General features: G+C 40.4%; 1 protein-coding gene across 2 annotated transcripts in view; it reads right to left on the minus strand.

Moving 5' to 3' along the window:
- Positions 1–535: 535 nt before the first annotated feature.
- msi2a (musashi RNA-binding protein 2a) overlaps positions 536–18,784 on the minus strand; it is a 372,596-nt gene continuing 354,347 nt past the window's right edge. The window contains exons 12-15 of one of the 2 annotated variants that reach the window (XM_036595440.1): positions 15,192–15,371; positions 9,529–9,683; positions 5,608–5,684; positions 536–1,998 (exon numbers count right to left, since the gene is read on the minus strand). In XM_036595440.1, the coding sequence (XP_036451333.1) occupies positions 5,643–5,684; positions 9,529–9,683; positions 15,192–15,371 (377 nt within the window). In that variant the 3' untranslated portion in view covers positions 536–1,998; positions 5,608–5,642. The remainder of the gene's footprint in view (positions 1,999–5,607; positions 5,685–9,528; positions 9,684–15,191; positions 15,372–18,784) is intronic. The other variant, XM_036595439.1, reaches the window with a different exon arrangement.

Below are 18,784 nucleotides of genomic sequence, written 5' to 3' on the forward strand. Positions count from 1 at the left end.
GCAGGAAACAAGAGACAAATATACAAATATACATCAATCAAATCGTCATCACCTTCAACAATCTGCACTTTAAAATCGTTTCGTCAAATGTCATTTTATCTGATCCGAAACCAGTCCTGACACGTACAAGAAAATGAGCACAGCAGCTATGGTTCTCTGTGTGAACGTATTTTTCAGTGTCTTCTATTGGCTGCATCTAAAATACATCAATATTTTAGATTAGAGGTTGGCTATATCCGTGAAATGAAATCTGAGCCCGAGTTCTAGAGATTGCTTTTCGTTTTACTCGCTCTACACTTGGCCTTCTAGTCGCCTGTAGCAGTAACATTCACATGAGGAGTCTTCATACATGAAACCCTATTTGAGGATCATTCAAAGTAGCCAACATGTGCAAAGAAAAAGGAAGTGGTCAGGTCTTTCCTACAGGTCACAGTGCAATGATTTATCTATATTTATCCGTAAGCTCAGCTTGTTATGCCTGTTAAAATAAATTATATTTCTCAGCTTTTCCACTGTCAAACGCACAGGACTGAGGTATGGTATAAAGACGTTTGCCTTCTTTATTCATTCAGCAGAGAACTGATCGAAAGAACAAGCTTTTATGCATTAGCTGTGACGTACACTCCAGATACCGAGTTCCAAAGTCAAATGGAACCGAGTGGATAAGACAAACAACAACACCAAATAACATAGTAAGTCATCTTTTTTTTTTTTTATCTTTTTTTTTTTCTTTAACCTTTTTTTTTCTGGTCAGGAGTATAAAAGTGTCAGGACGCACAGAGTATTTCTAAAATCTCTGGACTGAATTCAGAGTCCATTTCTTTAACACTACCTACAGTGTGCTTTGGATTGAATCGTCTTTCTGTTGAAAATTATGTCCACGGCTGAGAGAAAAGACTCTATACCCGACTCTGAGCAGTGCCCTGTAGTCACCGGTTTGTAAATATGCTGGTATGACACTTGTAAAATTATTCAGCTTGAGTATTTACAGAGCGAGCCAAACAACTATCCAATAGATCGCAGTTGTCACTGGGGTACTTAATGTATTTGAGTGACACCTATATAATAATCTGTTAAGACCTATATTTTCTTTTTTCGTGTATACACACCCTGGAACAATTTCTTTGACACACCGTCAGAAAAATATGTTGTTTTTTTTTTCATTCTGAATTGGTTATATGCAATGACTGGAATAATATTTACAGTTACATTTCTTTTTTTTCTTAAATCTGAATTCACAATGTATTCATTTGAAAAAATGTCATAGTATACATTTCTTTTTTTTTTCTAAACAACAAAAAACAACACTTATAAAAAAAGGACCATAAAAATATTGGAGTCCTCTTTGTATTGCCCAAAAATAGGTAATTATGATCAACAATGAGACATCACAAGAATTAAAAACAGCTACTAAGATCGATTTAGTTCAGTTACCCTCTCGTTTTTCGCTGAAATGAAATGTACTGAATGTTCTTTCAAATCCTTATCAGTCAGTGAGTAGCTTTATCCTTTTTTTGTGCAAATATGACACCATAAAATCGGATCTTTACAATTGGTACCAAAGGTAATTCAGACATGACCAGCAAACACTTTTAAACTACACTCATCAAAATGCCAATAAAAGAAAAAAAACAAACAAGAAAACACGAAGAGAAATGTGAAAAAATCAAAATGCACAAATGATCACAACAAAAACTTTTCCTTAACTATGCAAATTAACCAACTAAAAGGAGAAGAAATTAAAATTAATGAGAGAAATAAAATGCCATATAGAGGAAGAAAAAATGTTATATGATTACAATAAGGGTTGGGGTTATGGTACAGCAGTACTGTTTTCTGAGATGATCTTGACATTTCTTTTGTTCTTTTCTTCTTCATGGTGCCACCCCCCTGTCCCTTTCACCAATGGGATGCTGCAGTGCTTGAAGTCTCATGACATCACCTGTACACGACCAGTTAGAAACTTCGGCCCATCTTCCCAGGACCTCCAGATATACTCTAGTGATTGAAAACAGGTAAAGGTCAAGTTACATCATCAGGTTCTTTTAGATAGTAAGCTAAACATCATAGCCTGAGCTACTGCTGTTCTCCTTTGTCGTGGACACAATGCTTGACATAAACATGACTAACCCAGTGCTCTAAGCTTTCCATACATCTAACATCAGATCCAAAATTCTGCAGATGCATTTCTGAAGTTTTTCTTTACCTTAAAGGTGCCTTACCCTGAGTTGTCAGTTTACTAGGTGCAGCTACCACATAGGTGCACAGTGTAGGTTCACAATTATTGATTGTAGCTAATCTGTTGCTGCACAATTTATTAGCTCCCCTCTAGCCTGCCCATCAACGGAAAGAGACCGGACCAGATATTAATAGGGTGGTGGGTCAGTGTCAGCCGTGACACTGACGTGGTAGTGTGAGTGGCGCTGGTATGACTGTAGTAGCAAAGCAGTGTTGCTGAGGTTGAGCGTGGTCCACCACCCAAAAATATCCAGCCAAGTGCAGCTCTGAGGTTAGAACCAAACAGATGGGCTATATGTGTTTTACTGTACATGAGCAAGGCATACCAAAGTGCACCTATATGGTAGATTACTGTGCAAAAGTCAGAAACCACCCTTCATTTGTTTGATTTCCAGTCAAAACGGCCAGTAGGTGTAAGTTACTCATTTTAGATTCTATATAATCTAAAGCATAAGGGAAAAATCAAAGGAAAATTAGTAAAAAAACATTTCCACTTATTAGATATAGAGAAAATAATGCAACCAACTTGTAAGAATCAGCTTTGGAGGTGTGGAAAAATATGCCTGTAGATTTCTTTTAAAAAAAATGAAAACAAAAAAAGGTAACTGTAATGAAGGCAAAAACATACTAAACAAAGGCAAACACATTCTAAATGCTGAAAAATGTATATTGTGTTTTGTTATTGGACTGCCAAATACATATTTTCTGCTTTTTTCTTGACAATAAAATGAAGGGTGGTATACTGTAGGTGTTCCTGATAAAATGTCCAATGAGTTTAGCTTTAAACTTTAATGAGTTAAAGTTGGTGTTACTAATAAACCAACAACTCATAAGAATAATTGAACAACTTTAGCTTCTAGAGCGAATGCAGTGCAGACTAAAATTTTAAGCCACCTTGATCCTCGTCTTTCTTGGCTGGGCAAAAAAGGTTGTGACAATCAAAACAACCTGCACAAACGCATGCTTAGAAATTTTAATTTGAACATGGTAGCCTTTACACTGCACCTTTAAGGTGTAGCTATGTTTCATAACCGTCCTTTTTGACAACTCCATTGACAGAAGAGAGGATTCTGTAGCTCAGGCTGTCTGATGTAGGGGTAAATGTAAGGACACGACATTCACAAGCAATGGTTCTGAATGACCACATCATTCCTGAAACACTGTTGCTTTCTCCAAAATTAAACAGTCTTTTGTGTACAATAGACAACCCAGTTCATGTTGTCTTGTGACATTATTTGGCAAAACTGACAGCTTAAATCTTTGTCCAGTTTTTTGTTGGACTTCTTTTCTCCTATTTCTTGTAAGGCACAACGTGGTGGACTACCCAGCCTCTCTCCTCACTCTAACTGGTGTCCTTACAGACAACAGAAAAGTGGAGCACACTGAGGCAGAAGTAATCCAAGCAGACGGGTGGGCAGAGTACTGGGAGCTGAGACTGGGATCTGACTTGACACTCCACAGATTTGAAAGTTTCAGTGCCATATGAGAGTGAAGTAGCATGGTACTGGGGGAGCTTGAGGAGACGGACATAGGCCATACACACCGCTGAGGCAAGGAGACAGGATTAACAGGATTCCTCTCCCACTCTCAAGAACAAGAGCATGTAAGTTCAGGTGCATATACATGATGATAATAATAATCTGACTTTATTTATTTAGCAGTTTTCATTGCTGATGCTTATTCCCTTAAATAGGCACTAGAAGGCTGAAGTTATATTTAGACATATACCAGTGTAAAAGTGTTACATCACTATAATTACCTAAACTTTTATCATGGTTACGATTTTAATACGATATTACAAAAAACAAACATATACATATATGCAGTGTTCTGAATGTCAATTTTAATAGCAATAATAATAGCAAATAATGTTAAAGGCTTAAGACTACGCCGTCCCACCTCAGGGATGATTAACTTGCATGTTAACACTCGATGTCTGTAAAATGTAGTCATAAAAATCTAGAATGTGCCACTATCCACACCCTAAATGTAGCAAAGATATAGCCAGAAATAGTTTTTACTTTTCTTTGTAAGTAAAATAGCATTTTTTATTAAAGTTCTACCACTAGCATAATGCTAAATGCTATTAGCCAGTCAATGTGCCTATTCATGTTTTTTTAGCATGGGCAGTTAAAACTTGTAAAAAACCTTTTTTACTTTGTTAGATTTTTACAGTCTCTCTGTAATCTGATCAAATATGGTATCAGACTATTAAGTGTTTGATGTGTACAGTGATTAGCCAACAAGGTCACATAACACCTAAACATTTAAAACTCCAGGGCACAAAATATAATCTTACTGTACTTTTATTCTAAACACATTTGGTCTTGCTGTATTTTTATTCGAAGTAGTTTTATTTACTGTTAACTAGCTATTTCTGATTCTGAAGTTCTGAAGTGCATTCCATTATTAATATATGAACAGGGTGGTTATGGCGATTTACATTGATTGTTCTGCATTGAATGCAGTTCATTACAAGGAAGAAAGTGATGCAATAAAACATTAAATATTTAGTTACAGAGCTTTTTATGCAGATACTCTCATACATATGGACATAAATGTATTTATGGACCACAGTGTTTGTATGCCTTGTGTGCCTGAGTGTATACATGTGCGTATGCATATATGCATTCTGTGTATTGCTATCTGACATTTGTCAGTTTTGAAAATCTGGTAGTACAAAAACTCAAGAGAAATGTTAAGTAAACAAAGCAGTTTAATATTTTGTCCGGTCAGTTTTTACTTTAGGATGGCTGACAGAATTTTTCTGGATGGTTCTGAAAAAAGGTTGGCATCTGGAACCCTGATACCAAGTGTGATGAATATCATTGGTATCCCTTATTATTAATAACTGGCACATGTCTAGTTACGTTACAGTGTAAATTACAAAGTAAAATTAATAAAATAACAGGATAATTATAAATTATAGAAGACAAACACATGGATCCCCTGGCAGATTGATTACTTATGTGGACCAGCCAGCAGACATGAAAACATGGAGAAATGACCCCTAATAGGGAACCTTTAGGAGAGAGCAACAGTGTTGTCTTGTGTAAGCCGATGGAGTGGAATAAACTCTCTACTCGCTACGAACAAATGAAGTGCATGATATTGCAAATGAAAGGTTTGCCGTATATGGGTAACGAACAAAGGCGCGGGGAGAAAGATTTGCAGGTTGAAGAGAATGACTGCATTTTGCCGTTTCATGCTTTTCACTGTCAGTCTAGCATTCGTGCTGAAAGATATGGGGCAGTAGTTCCATAAAAGCGAGAACAGGTGGAGGAGAGATTAAGGATGAAATAAGTCCATAAAGACAGACATAGAGATGGATAGAAAGGACCATTGAGCAATATAAAGGAAACATAATACCTCCACTGAGATGGCAACCGACCACCTGTTAGGTTTCAATGGTATCCATTTGTAAAAGCTGTCGCAATCAAGGGGCCCTAAAAGTATAGAGTTAGTGTGTCTGTTAGTAGGCATCTGCAGGAGAAGAGAAAAGTGAGTACATTTTGATCCACAGAATTGGTCTGTCAGCATGAATGAGTTTCAAGTCATGAACAATATATCACAAACACTGATCTGGTGTTTAATGTGTAATTGAACAGAAAATACTTTTATTTCTTCAAGGAAATAAAGACAATGTGCAAATGAACAAAGGAACTTCATTTGTGCCTTTCTAATAGCAAATTGACAATTAGTATTAACCTGTGACAGTGACCACACCTAAAATTTGTGTGTGTGTGTATATATATATATATATATATATATACACACACATAAATAAAATTATGATATACATATATAAATAATATGGTAGACAAAGCTGAGGTGGTGTTGGGTTAAGAGGATACTACAGAGGGCTGAAAGGTCACTTAATATGACAGCCAACATAAAGGATGACACAGGAGGAAGTTAAAGGCAGGTGTGTGCGACCTTAAATAAATAAATAATACATCACCCAAAAACACTGCTAATACCATTTAAAGCTAGGACTAATCAGCATTATGCAGTTCAACCAGTGCTAACTGACTCCTTGGTTTGCATACATTTTTAGCCATGCTAACTGATCACCGCTGACTTGCATCCACTGTTAGCCATGCTGCTAAAACTTTTTAGTTTTATACACAGTTTGCTAGGTCAGCATTTTTAGGTAAAGAATTTCTTCAAGTGAGGTTGCATATGATCATCATAGATATCATTTACACGGTTTGGTAGACTAGCCACTCCATCAGTAACTGCTGAATTTCAGTGGTTCTGACACTGACTTGTGCTTGAGGTACCCTCATGGTTTTTGTCCAGCGGGTTGGGTATGAACTGGCTCTCAATCAGGCTGACAGGGGCACTATTAAAAAATTCCAAACATGTGCCTGTGCCACTTCAACCCCTCCAAAAAAGTAAGAAAAACGAGGAAACGTCCACCCTCGTCTTCTCGCTCTCTTGAGCTGATCAATCTCCCTCCTCCATATGCAAATCCTCGACACTGTCTGATTTTCTGATTGCGTTTGTGAGGCGAACCGCCCACACGGCAGATTTAGGGGGCAAAACGGCAAACTGTCAACACGTCTTTCTTAAAAACACTGCCTCTTATCGGGCCTGTCATCAGCCCATTGTGCTCGTGAGCGACGCGCTTCAGAAAGACATCCCAAGTTTAATCCATATGAATAAATCAAAGTCTGCTACGGCAGGGCGCTTTAGGCTCTCTAATCAAGCAGACTTGGAGGAAAGATTTTCGCTTCGTACTCCCACTAACATTTGTCTCGGTGGAGTACAAGAGCCTTCATCATTTAACTTCATTCTGGTTGCATGTTCACAACTGTGTTACTCAGATGTGGGCCTGGAAGGCCAGGGTGCCGCAGTGCCGTTTTCCCCGTCTAACACAGCTGATTCATCTCATCGGCTAATTATAAAGCCCTTCACAGGCTGAATTAGGTGCGCTGGAGCAGGGAAAACACTAAACTCTGCAGTGCTGTGGCCCTCCAGGGCCAGATATGAGTAACACTAATAAAGAGTAATAAAACAGCAACTGTGGAGTCATCCGCCGGGTTGCGGCGCCTACAGTTCCGCGGTGTGGCTAATTGTTGACACGTGTCGCAGAAATAAACGGAGAGGAGCATTTTGCGTTCCGCGTCATTTCCTGTGTTAATGTGCTGCTCGGAGACATTATCTGCCGGAGCGCCGGACTCCGAAGCATCCAGGCTCTCGGCCCAGCCTTAGTTACTCACATCACCCTGAGAGGAACTAACTCAACCTGAAACCGCACCACTCCACATTAATCTCTCATCGCCGAGCAAATTTGCGTCCAGATGCGTCCCCGTTAACGCTAATGCCCATAAATAAAGCTATGGACGTGTGGCCAGCATTTCCATTTTAAAGTGCTGTGGCTGTTTAACAAAGTATAAGCCCGAGTCGTCTGCTCTCTTGAGTTTTTAACCATCGGCTAACATTCTCAACACGAATAAAGTGTGCAAAACATGAGCGAAAAACAGGCGCAGTGTTTCTAGCCTAGACGCAAAATGATCCACGGAACAGGGATAATTACTTGATAACTGTATTATAAGTCACATTGTTCTGCAAATACAAAAGCAGTTGACAAAGAGCCTGTTCGGTTCACAAAGGCTGTGAGGGTGGGGAGGAGAGGAGGCCCAGGCTCACTGTAGCCCGGCACACCTTGTCATAAAGCACATCTCTGCCGTAGAGCTGGTTAAGAGATGTATTTGTGCGAGAATGAGTGTGTGAATAATTGAATTTCAATTTGGCACTTCATTACAAATGCATCCTTTCTTTTTCCAAATTGAGAGCCGCAGCAATTCAGAAATGCGACCTGACATCTGTGACATTCAGAGACGGAATCTGCGCTCTGCCAGCAAAAAGCCAATTAAAGCAACTTTTGTGCCGCGCCGTGCTTTTGTTTGGATATGGTGTCAAAAGCATCTGCTTGTTACAGGGACATTTGAATTTGACAATTTGCTCATTTCCAATCATACCAGTCTGTTTTTTTTCTTCTGCCAAGTTGTTTGTGATGCTCTGTTTTCCCCTCCTCCTCAAACTTCAGCCGCGGTTCCGATGGATTTCAGGATTTCAGAGGCTCTTGATTCATCAGCACAAGAGCTTTTTTTCCCACACGCGTACAGCGGCACTAATTCTGCTTGTAGTCCGATTGAGACCCTCTTTTCTAAATTGCCGCATTGACAATAAAGTGCCTGCCTTTAAGTGAGTCATACAGAAGTGACACACAATCAAACTCTGACTCCTCAGCTGCAAGGCAAAAGTAATCAAATCTAGCTGGGATTAAAATGTGAGGGGAATAAGAAGATAGAATGGAACAGGGACAGAGAAACAGACAAAAAAAAGAGACAGAGAAAATTTTCTCTAGATCCTGTACACTGTATGAGTCTCATTAATCATTAAAGGAATACTCCATTTTCAACCAAATCTCTACCTGTTAAATCTGTAGCATATGGTTGATTACAGACAATAATTGTGATGTGTTTCCCTGTACTAAAATACAAAAAGTGTGGCTCAAAACACACTTAGAAGATAAATGCAGATGCTGAATGCTGTCAGTAACATTCATTTGAAACACTTTTGTCAAACACTTCATTAAGGTATTTATTAATATCTTTGTCAGATTTGTGCTAATTCGTTAACAGCATAAAGGTGTGGATGGAGTTTTCACAGGACTTGCCTGATCCTTTGATTCCTAAAGGGATCTCTGCTCTGTGTAAAATTAGGGGGCATCAAGAGAGAAGAAAATAAATAATGTAGAGCTTGAGAAAAACCCTCTAAAGAAGTTGTTTAAACAGTTGTTGCTGTTAGCTGTCTAGTTAAACCACCTGGTTACAGAAATGTTAGCTTGCATTTTTTGTTGTCATGGCACAGGTAATTGACAGAATGGAAAAACTACCAACCTTGCATTAGGTTAATCAGAAAGATCTCATATTTAACCATGTAACTTGTAAAGTGGTAACTGTTGCGGCTGAGTTTCAAGTGAGTTGCAGGATACTTTATAATATGCAGCTCGTGTAAGTTTAAAGCAACTAAAGTTGCTTCTAAGTTTCATTGTGTAAACCCATAAGTGAGTCACAGGGTTGGGAAACAGGGAAATATGTCAAAATTATTGTCTGTTATTACTGAGAGTAGGATACAGATGTGGCAGATAGTGGTTAAGTTTAAAAATGCCAAACTATTCCTTTAAGTTAACTCTGTTGAGTGACTCAGGGACAGGTAACTGGCATGTATGACAAGGGATGTGAAATTTGGAGTTGGTGAAGTTGTTGCCATACTCACAGCAATGCTGTGGCTGAAGCCGGAGCCAGGCTGGGGGCTAGCAGCACTGATGTAGTTCCCCACAGCTGAGTCCTGACTGGTCGGGCCATACAAATCAGCTACAGGCCCAGGACTGTTGGCACCAGGGAAGCCTCCAGGCCGAGGGGGGTTAGCGCCTAAAGAACACACACACACACAAACACACATAGGAAGATGTGGTGGAGCTGGAAATCCTCAGGGTCATGTCAAGCACAATGCGCAATGATCGCAAAACAAATTTAGATTGCCTGGAGATTGACATTAACACAATATATGGGAGAGAATATGATATTGGACGTGTAAGTCTATATTAATTTTCAGAATATTGAAGCACTGGGAACTGTAGAGCAAAATAATAAAGGCGATACCAGCAAAGAGAGTGGCACTGAAATGCTGACTAATTACTTGAAACGCTATTCCATTCATGCACTCTAATTGCTAATAGCTAAAGCTTTCACGATTACATTGTGGATTGTAAGAGGAGCATCATTAAACTTGCATTAGAACAATATCTGTATTATCTTTATTTCTTAGTAGTAGCGAGGGACACCAAAGGCGATTAGCCAACATCATATTCTCGTGTGTGCTGTGCGTAGTACTTGGTGTATTTGGAAAAATCTCAGAACTCACTGCGAATTCATGCACAAGCGCGATCAGCATGCAGGCAAACGGTGGAACCAACATGCGGTTAGTCACAAACATATGAACTGCCCACTGCTTAGAGCCTGTTTTGTGGACTTTCATGAAGCGTGGCATAGGAACGGGTCTTTTGGTGGCACTGATTTTTTTTCTGCCTGTTCTACAGTTAAACCAACTAATGGTGTAAATTTGGAAAAAGCAAGTGAAGATACTGTAGGTTCCTCCTCTGCTTCTTTTCACAGCATCTTATTTGACTTGCCATCGTAAAGGCAGACAGAACAAAAAAGCAAAGTTTATGAAACAATCTAGGATATTAAAGAAATTCCACAAATGCCAGTAGTTTTAGCCTGCTTCTTAAAGCCACATGACCAGTCAGTACAACCAACGCTGTCATGTATAAAACTGGCTGGACAAAGCGTTCTGGTTACATCATGCACGCTGTAGCTATTCATTCATCACAGTGCTCTCTGTAATAAGCCTCCATTTCCACCGTCACAACAGGAGCCTGGAAGCCTCAGTATGAGACATAAATGCTATGACTAATATGCAACTTTCTCAATTGTGAGTCATGGACTACTTTAGAGAGAGTGGACAATTCTGTCCTGTCGGGCCAAATACAGGGCCAATTTGTCACTTCAGTATGTCAAAGAGACAATGTGTGCATGGATAACATAAGTTTTTTTTTTTTTTTACTTGAATGACATATATACAGACATACAAACATACATACTTTCATACACACATATATTCCTGTCTTTCTGCAAACACATAAACCTGCCTTTCACTCGACCTATCAATGCTTTACCCACAAATGTGTTTTTTTGTTTTTGTTTTTATATATTTATTTTATTTATTTATTCCAGGACCTGTTGTGGACAGAACTTTAGCAAAAAATTTAATCACCCTTATGAGAGTACCAATCTTGTACCAATCTTTGTTTAAAGTTGTCACATAACAGGTCCAGGCTTAAAATGATGTGTCGAAACTACACAGTAGGAAGTCAGACCCTTCGAAGATTTCAATAGTCATGAAAGTTTTAAAAACCTGAATAGCAAAATAGGATTTTTGATATAAGAATTAGTTTCTGTCTAATTTTATTTGTTCTGATTAAAGAACCATGTGATGTCAGAGCTCTATACTCCACCAAAGGGCAGTGTAGAGCCTGCATCTAACATTTTTGTCAGAGCTTTTTATCTGTTAGTCCAAAGAAAAAAGCTTCATAAATCATAAAAAGACTACACCAGGCAGTTAAAGGCAACCACACATCGCACAAAGACACAGATAGTAAGAAGTGTAGCCAGAGCACATAGGAAGCATTACAGAAATGCGTTGATGAACAAGAAGCAGTTTTTTTTATTGTACTTGTATGAATAAAATTAAATAAAACTTTCAGTATTGTTATTCAAATATTTTTTAATAATGACATACAAATTAGTATTTGATTTTATTGTTATTGACATGCTAAATGACTAATGTGCCAACTTGTTAATGTTAGCTCTGTTACATGACCTAAAAAACTGTACCTCATCTGTCCTAACAGTGTAAACTTTCACGCTTAAATAACATATCATTTGAAAGGAACACTCTAAATTTAAGTATTTTGACAAAAACTGAGTTGTGGTGTACAATTTGTTTTTGGATTTAATGGGATTTTTGCCAATGTTCTGTAAAGCTTCTCCAAACTCTCAGCAGTAGCTACATACAAAAGAACACATTTGTGGGCGGAGGATGGATTCCTCTTGAGATGCTCCTTCAATTCAAGCTTCTGTACCTGGCCTACTCTGTGCTGTTTAATGAGAGAAAAGTAGAGCGGCAGAGAGAGAGACTGCCATGCTTAACTCCAGGCCTTTCTCAGGAGCAGCCTTACTGGCCTTATCTGAAGAGCACATTTCCTAATAGGCCTGCTTATTAAGCAATTACAGCCATTTTCAGTTTCAACAGTAATCCTCATTTCCTATAATTGGTGGATTCTGTTGAGGCAAAGCACAGGGCTCTCCCTCTGCCTTTCCTTCTCTCTGTGAGCAAAAGGATTTATGTTTCAACTTAAACCCTGGGGCTAGACTGCTCCTGCTATTAACTTTAATAGGCAAACATGAGTTACACTTATTGGCTTTGACTGGTAGCTTAGCGGCACCCATGCTAATTAAACTAGTGGGCCAATGGATTACACAGCAGGTTTTTAAGGCGCAGGTGACTCATGTGTCCTGTACTGGCGCTCAGCACTTGAGCTTTAATTTACGAGACCCTTTTGTCTCTTTCCACAGGATGACAAAGTGGAAGTGCCCCGCAGGGGGAAGAGGGCACAATGCTGTTCTTTTCTCCTAGTTTCAGCAAGGTACTGTCCTCACCTGTTATTTATTTATTTTATGTGTTTATTTATTTATTTACATACTTATTTCTGGGGTGGGGGTTATAATGTAATTCTCACACCAATACACACAGACACAGGCACACAAACAAAGAATCTCTGCTGTCATGCGGTAAAGTGCTTTGATATGACCCCTAAAAGACCCACAATGCATCGATTATGTCTGTGTTGCCCCAGCAACCGAGATACAGGAGACAATTTGACAGGACCTCATATCAAGTATCACCTTAATCCAATAGAACTTTATCTCTCAGTGTTCTCAACCTATATTGAAAGCAGTATTACTGTCATATATTGCAAAGACTAAGACTGAAATGCGCATTTCTACCTCGGAAGCTTCTGCTGGGGGGTGGGGGGGGGGCTGGGTGGTAGGGTGAAGTATTATTTATGTCTGTCTGATAAAGCACAGCACGGTGAGAAAAGGCAGCAGTTTTTACAGAAGAGAGCAAAAAGAATAAGGCGACCTCTGCCAGCAGCACAGGACAGTTACCAGTGATACACTGCAAAAAAAAATAAAAAGAAAAACTGGGCAGAACTCCCAAACGTTCTCTGAGGCAGTGTAGCCATACATTAGAAACTGCTCCAGTCAAGCTGTCCTGTGTTGTGAGTTGGTAAAATCTGACTACAGTAATTGAGGACCACAGCCATATCAGTGGTCATACTGTACAGCACTTGTGCAGCTCGGAGCCCGTAGCTTAGCAAGCCCGGCTTTGCTCTGCGGGGAGCCATTCGAGCCGAAATCTGCACAGGCTGGGCCCAGGTCCAAACCGAAAGATCTGTGTAATCTGCAGTGTAAAGCACGGGTGCTAAGATGTCTTTCCTTGTCGCCTGCCAAAGCAAATGAGGCGGGACGGGTGAGGTGAGGTGAGGCGAGGCAGAGCGCCTGGCAGGCCTCACAACACCTGGCTGGAGCCGCCTCGGCCGCGGCCATTAGGACCCCTCCACAGACGGGCGACACCATGCAAGACTTCAACGATGCATCATCACGCTTTAGAGCTTGCAACACCCGGGACAACGCAGCACTGAAGAAGGCCCACGGAGGGCGCCGCTGAAAATGGCTAGCCAATGAGGCTTGACTAGCCATAACTGTGCTGGGGAGTTCAGAGAGAGACAGAGGGGTCATATTCACTTTTAATGACATTTCAACTAGAATTTCACTGATGCTGCCTAGAAGAGACTAATATATGCATCCAGGAAGATTTCACAGCTGTAGTTGCATAAAAAATAGATAACTTGGGTGATATTAATGGCTTAACATGCTACCCTTATTATTTAGTTATTAATCTTAAGTAAGTTGTGTGATAATACTCAGGAACTAAAATGTAAGCCCACATACTTAGGGTTTGGCAGTGGTCACCAACCCCCTTCCTTGAGATCTACTTTCCAGCTTTGAGTTTCGTTCCAACCTGCATCTAACATGATATCCACCCATACCTGCATCTTATCCAGCAAATCAATGACTTTTGTAGAATGAATTAGCTGAAGCAGGTGTGGCAGATGGAAGGAGGAAAGAGAATGTAGGAAGGTAGATCTTCAGGATGGTAGATCCCCATGACCAGGGTTGGTACTACTGGTTTAAGGGGTTAAAATAAGGTTTAAAGGAACACAGCTCAAAGACTAAGAAAGAGGACGTCTTTTTTGGATAACGCCAAATGGTCCCTGTTACCTTTCATTTATTATGAACCACGCTGGCATTTTTGGGGTGAAGTGTTTAGCATTTCTTTAATGCACTGACGCAAAACAACCTGAATGCAGCATGTCTCCCATCTTCAACCTCAGTTCACACCAAACACAGCTAGACATAATACTGTGAGGGTGTTCCAAGAGAGGGTGTGTTTATATCACAGAAGTGTCGCGTGGAGGTGACAAGAGTTGACTTAACGTGCAATACAAGGTGACAGGAAGGGAATTAGCTTGTTTTCCTGCTGTGATTTAGTGCTCCATATAAAACAGTCTTTAAGATAAAACCTGTATGGAAACAGACTTTGTAAACTAGAAACTGCTGTATAAGTATGGAACCATTATTATACTGACACTGAATACATTATCCTTGTTAGAAGGCAGAAAACATGTATGTAGCTGAGTATGGACTCGAATATGTTCTCAAAAAGGAAAGTTTTTGAAAGTACCATGCTCCTTCAGCAGATCTCAGATGCATAAGTATGTATAAGTATGAGTTTATGATAATGGTACGGGGGTGGAGAATGTGACTGAATGAACAGAGCGAGCATTAGCCGGCACTGCGTCATCCCTTTGCCGCGTTCTCTTCATGCTTGTGCGTAGTACATGCATCCAGAGGGCACTGATGTGCCTTCGTGCCAAAATATCTAATGGATCTACACACACAAAAGAAAGGTCTCTGTCTTCTTAAAGAGAGAAATGAAAAGAAATAAATTAATAAATAAAATCCCACATGCAGTGCATCTCAGGCAGGTGTTTGTTTATCACGTCTGGTAGAACTTCTCTCCTTCGCTGATGCCTCTATTCATACAAAAGAACAAACGAGTTGTGTCTCTCGGCTAATGCATCGGTGTGTGATCGAAGAAAGACAAAAAACAAACAAAAGCAAAGAAAAAAAAGTAGAGACCAAACGTGAAGGCAGCAAAAGGTCTAGGACATGAAAACGCGCCATACAAACCTGGGCTTTTAAACTGATCCGGGCTGTGCAGGTGCTGCAGGGGCGAGTTGCAGGCGGATGTGGCGTGCTCGCTTTGCAGCATCTGAGCCGCCTGGGGCCCCAGGGAGCCATAGTCCGCAAAGGAGCAGGGTGCCCCCCGCTGGTCACTGGGCGCGGAATAAAACCCATAATCGGGGAAGCCTGGGAGATACAGTACAGGGGTGGAGGAGAAGGGGGTGGGGGGTTAAGGGGGGGGGAGGGGGAGTGGGACGCCATCATTTAGGGGAAAAACTCTTGCATGGTACATAATTATGTAGGCAAGCCATGTGTTGGTACGTGGTGCTGGTGAGAGTGGCTGAAGTAGGCTACATGGCGCTCAATGCTACCCGTATTGTAGCCAGCAGCTGACGACCTTTGTGTTATCTAAACCCAAGCCCAGCTGCCCGTTTTGGTTTCAGAAATTGACTGCGGTAGCGGATCTAAAAGGGGGTAAAATACAGTACCAGTCAAAAGTTTGGACCTTATAGAATATATTTTTTTCATCATCTTAAAGACATATGTTTAAATACTTAAACTAAAATGCTTGAAATTTGTTCCCAAGACAAACAGTGAAGTTAATAGCTTATGTATAAATTCATTTACAAAAAGAGGTTAAATGTAGACATTTTTAAATGCATCAGCCAACAAGTGCTCAGGATATACTTCAAGCATCCCAGGTGGCTCCTCATGAAGCTGTGTGAGAGAATGCCAAAAGTGTGTAAAGCTGCCATCAAAGGGGGGTCTACTTTAAAGAATCTAAAATACAATAATTATTTGGTTTAAACCCATTTTTGGTCACTGTCTAATTCCATAGGTTCTGTTTCATAGTTTTGATGCATATACTGTAAACTCTTCTTGCAACAAGTTTAAACTTTTGACTGGTCCTGTAGTAGGTGTGAGAGAAGAGCCCATGGGCTACCTGCCACTGCAGATTAAAGAAACAGCTACGGCCATCCTAGGAGGAACCTTGCTGAGATTAAGTAAAACTGAGTGAATGGACCTCACGTTAACTTAGGGGATCGGTGAGAAACAGGACATCTTTGTGCACAATTGGTCTCGTTCACACAATAACGTTCTTTAATAGTCCTTTTAAGGAGTCAGTTTTTTTTCTTTCTCAAGAGAATGAAACTAGACTTCACACAAAACATCAATAATTGATTTCAATCCTCTCTGTTTTCAGAGATGCAGCTTAGCACCCACAGCCTTTGTGTTTGCTTCTGTGCACAGTCTGAGAAGGCCACATTCATGTTTACTGGGCATAAACATTAGGGAGGATCCACAGCACAAAGCGCCGGGCCTCTTTGCGTCCTGGCCCGGACTCACAAAAACACCTCTCTTTCACCCAGATGGTAGATTAGCAACGCTTCAGAAAGTGTCATTGACTAGCGCGAGCTGCATTGACATTTATAGCTCGTCCCCATAATCTGAGGCACGGTGCTTGTATAAAAGAGGCCTATTAAAAGCTATTGGTGCCTCTTGCACCTCTTTCCAGTGCAGGAGTTAATCCACTCAAGGCAGGAGCAGGATTGGCAGCACAGGCCTTTCATCCTGGGGGCCCCCCAGGGCGTATTTGTTTTTCATTTGGGTCCATAAGCAAAAAGAGAAGGCCCGCAGCCTCGGCTCACCTAGCCAGCACTGATTATACTGTCAGCAACTGCCAAGTGCAATCTAGCGGGCAGAACAGGTCCTCCGCCAGCGCCATCGCAACTTCCCCCTCCATCCTCAGCGGCTTGCGGGCAGCATGCCCGCTTCAAATTACGGTAAGCGGCTGGTAGAATGGCACTGTGCCAGTGCTGCCTACTTACTGGAATGTATAGCTCGACAAATCGGACAAAGCTGCACGCAAGAAGGCTTTATTTACATCGGTTTAAGGCCGCAGAAGAATGCAGGCTGGATGTCATGAATATAAAAGACAAATGAAGAGAAGCGTGTAAAGATTACACACATCTTAAATGTTCCTTCACTTTTTCTGCTTATGTTTGACTATGTTTGATTATCCTGAGTTGTCTTCATACATACACAGCAACAGTCACAAGTTTGGAAACACCTACTCTTAGAAGGGATTTCGTTCAAAACACTAAGAAACAACACACAATATATAAATCAAAACATTTTAGATTCTTCAGAGTAACCCTTCTTTGCTTTGATGGCAGCTTTGCTTTCTTAGTGTTCTCTCAAGCAGCTTCAAGTTATCTGTATATATACACACACGTCTGTCTTCAAAATCTCATAACTTTTCTCATACCAGATGCTCTTTACAATGTATGTACATTTCATGATGAATGGACAGGCAGACATGGTAAAAAAAAAAAACTTTGAACAAAATGTTACATATATATATATATATATATATATATATATATATATATATATATATATTTATTTTTTTTTTCCATATTTTTCTATATGTAGTCATATGAAAAAGTTTAGGTGCCGCTGGTCAAATTAAATATTTTGTTGATTTTCTAAGTGAAAAGTTACAACAAGCTTAAATATTGTTTTTTTTGGTAGAATTTAATAAACACTTTCTAATTATTTGCTGATTTTTACATGCTAGAATTTTTTTCCCAGTATTTTAAATTCAGCAAATAAACAGTAATTGTATATTAAAATGTACCAATGTTTGTTCTCTGTAGAGGATGTGTACTCATTTTCACTTACAAAATCAACAAAATGTTATTTGACCAGGGGCATCCAAACTTTGTATGTGACTGAATATTGGACACAGAAATGCAAAGTGCTGGCAGTTTACCAAGAAGTCTCTAGGAATTAACTATATTGCAGTGCCTTTTTCTGATGCAGTTCACTTGTCCGTGTGATTCACTTCATATTTCCAGGGCAGTGGACTCTTATTCGATGGGAAAGGACACTGGTACTCGACCAGGGCATGGATAGATCTTGGTTCAGTAACCCTACCGTGCTGTACTGCACAACGTCACAGTGGAAAAATGCCTCTTGTTCTCCTACTATGTCACTGAGCGACACTCTGTCCCTAAACCTTCTGCAGGCAGGGGGCAGGGAGACTGTCCTGCTCTCCTAATGACTCATCTCTGATAGGACTGCAGCAGCTTTGGAGACTGCACTGCCCACTGCGGCTCCTGCTGCTGACTCACCACGTCCGCACCTGCACACACACAAATTCTACACGCCTCATCCCATTGTCTGTCACTATGTCCCTTTCACGTGCCTCCATCAGGCAGCTGGCATGCCCACACATAGACACACACACACTCATCTGCTCAGTGCTGCACAGCTGCATGTCCTTAAAACACCATCACTGCCCCATCTCCCCTCCGGCACAGCCTGCTCCTCCATGCACAGACGCAAAGGCTCCCAATAGCTCCCCAGCACACTTTAAAGTTCTCGATTCAATGAGTGTCCACTGTATAAGACTTGATACACTGTCATCACTGCCAAATGAAACCTCATATCTCAAAAATGGTCACCTTTCAGGACAATGGTCTACTCGTCATGAAATTTTCTCATGATGTACCAAAATATGGTGTAAGACAATAAAAAAGGAAATAATTGCATTTCAGTATTTTCTCATGGCTTCATCTAGACAGCATCCAGAT

The sequence above is a fragment of the Colossoma macropomum genome, unplaced genomic scaffold (genome assembly GCF_904425465.1).
Source record: "Colossoma macropomum unplaced genomic scaffold, Colossoma_macropomum, whole genome shotgun sequence".
NCBI classification, from domain to species: domain Eukaryota; kingdom Metazoa; phylum Chordata; class Actinopteri; order Characiformes; family Serrasalmidae; genus Colossoma; species Colossoma macropomum.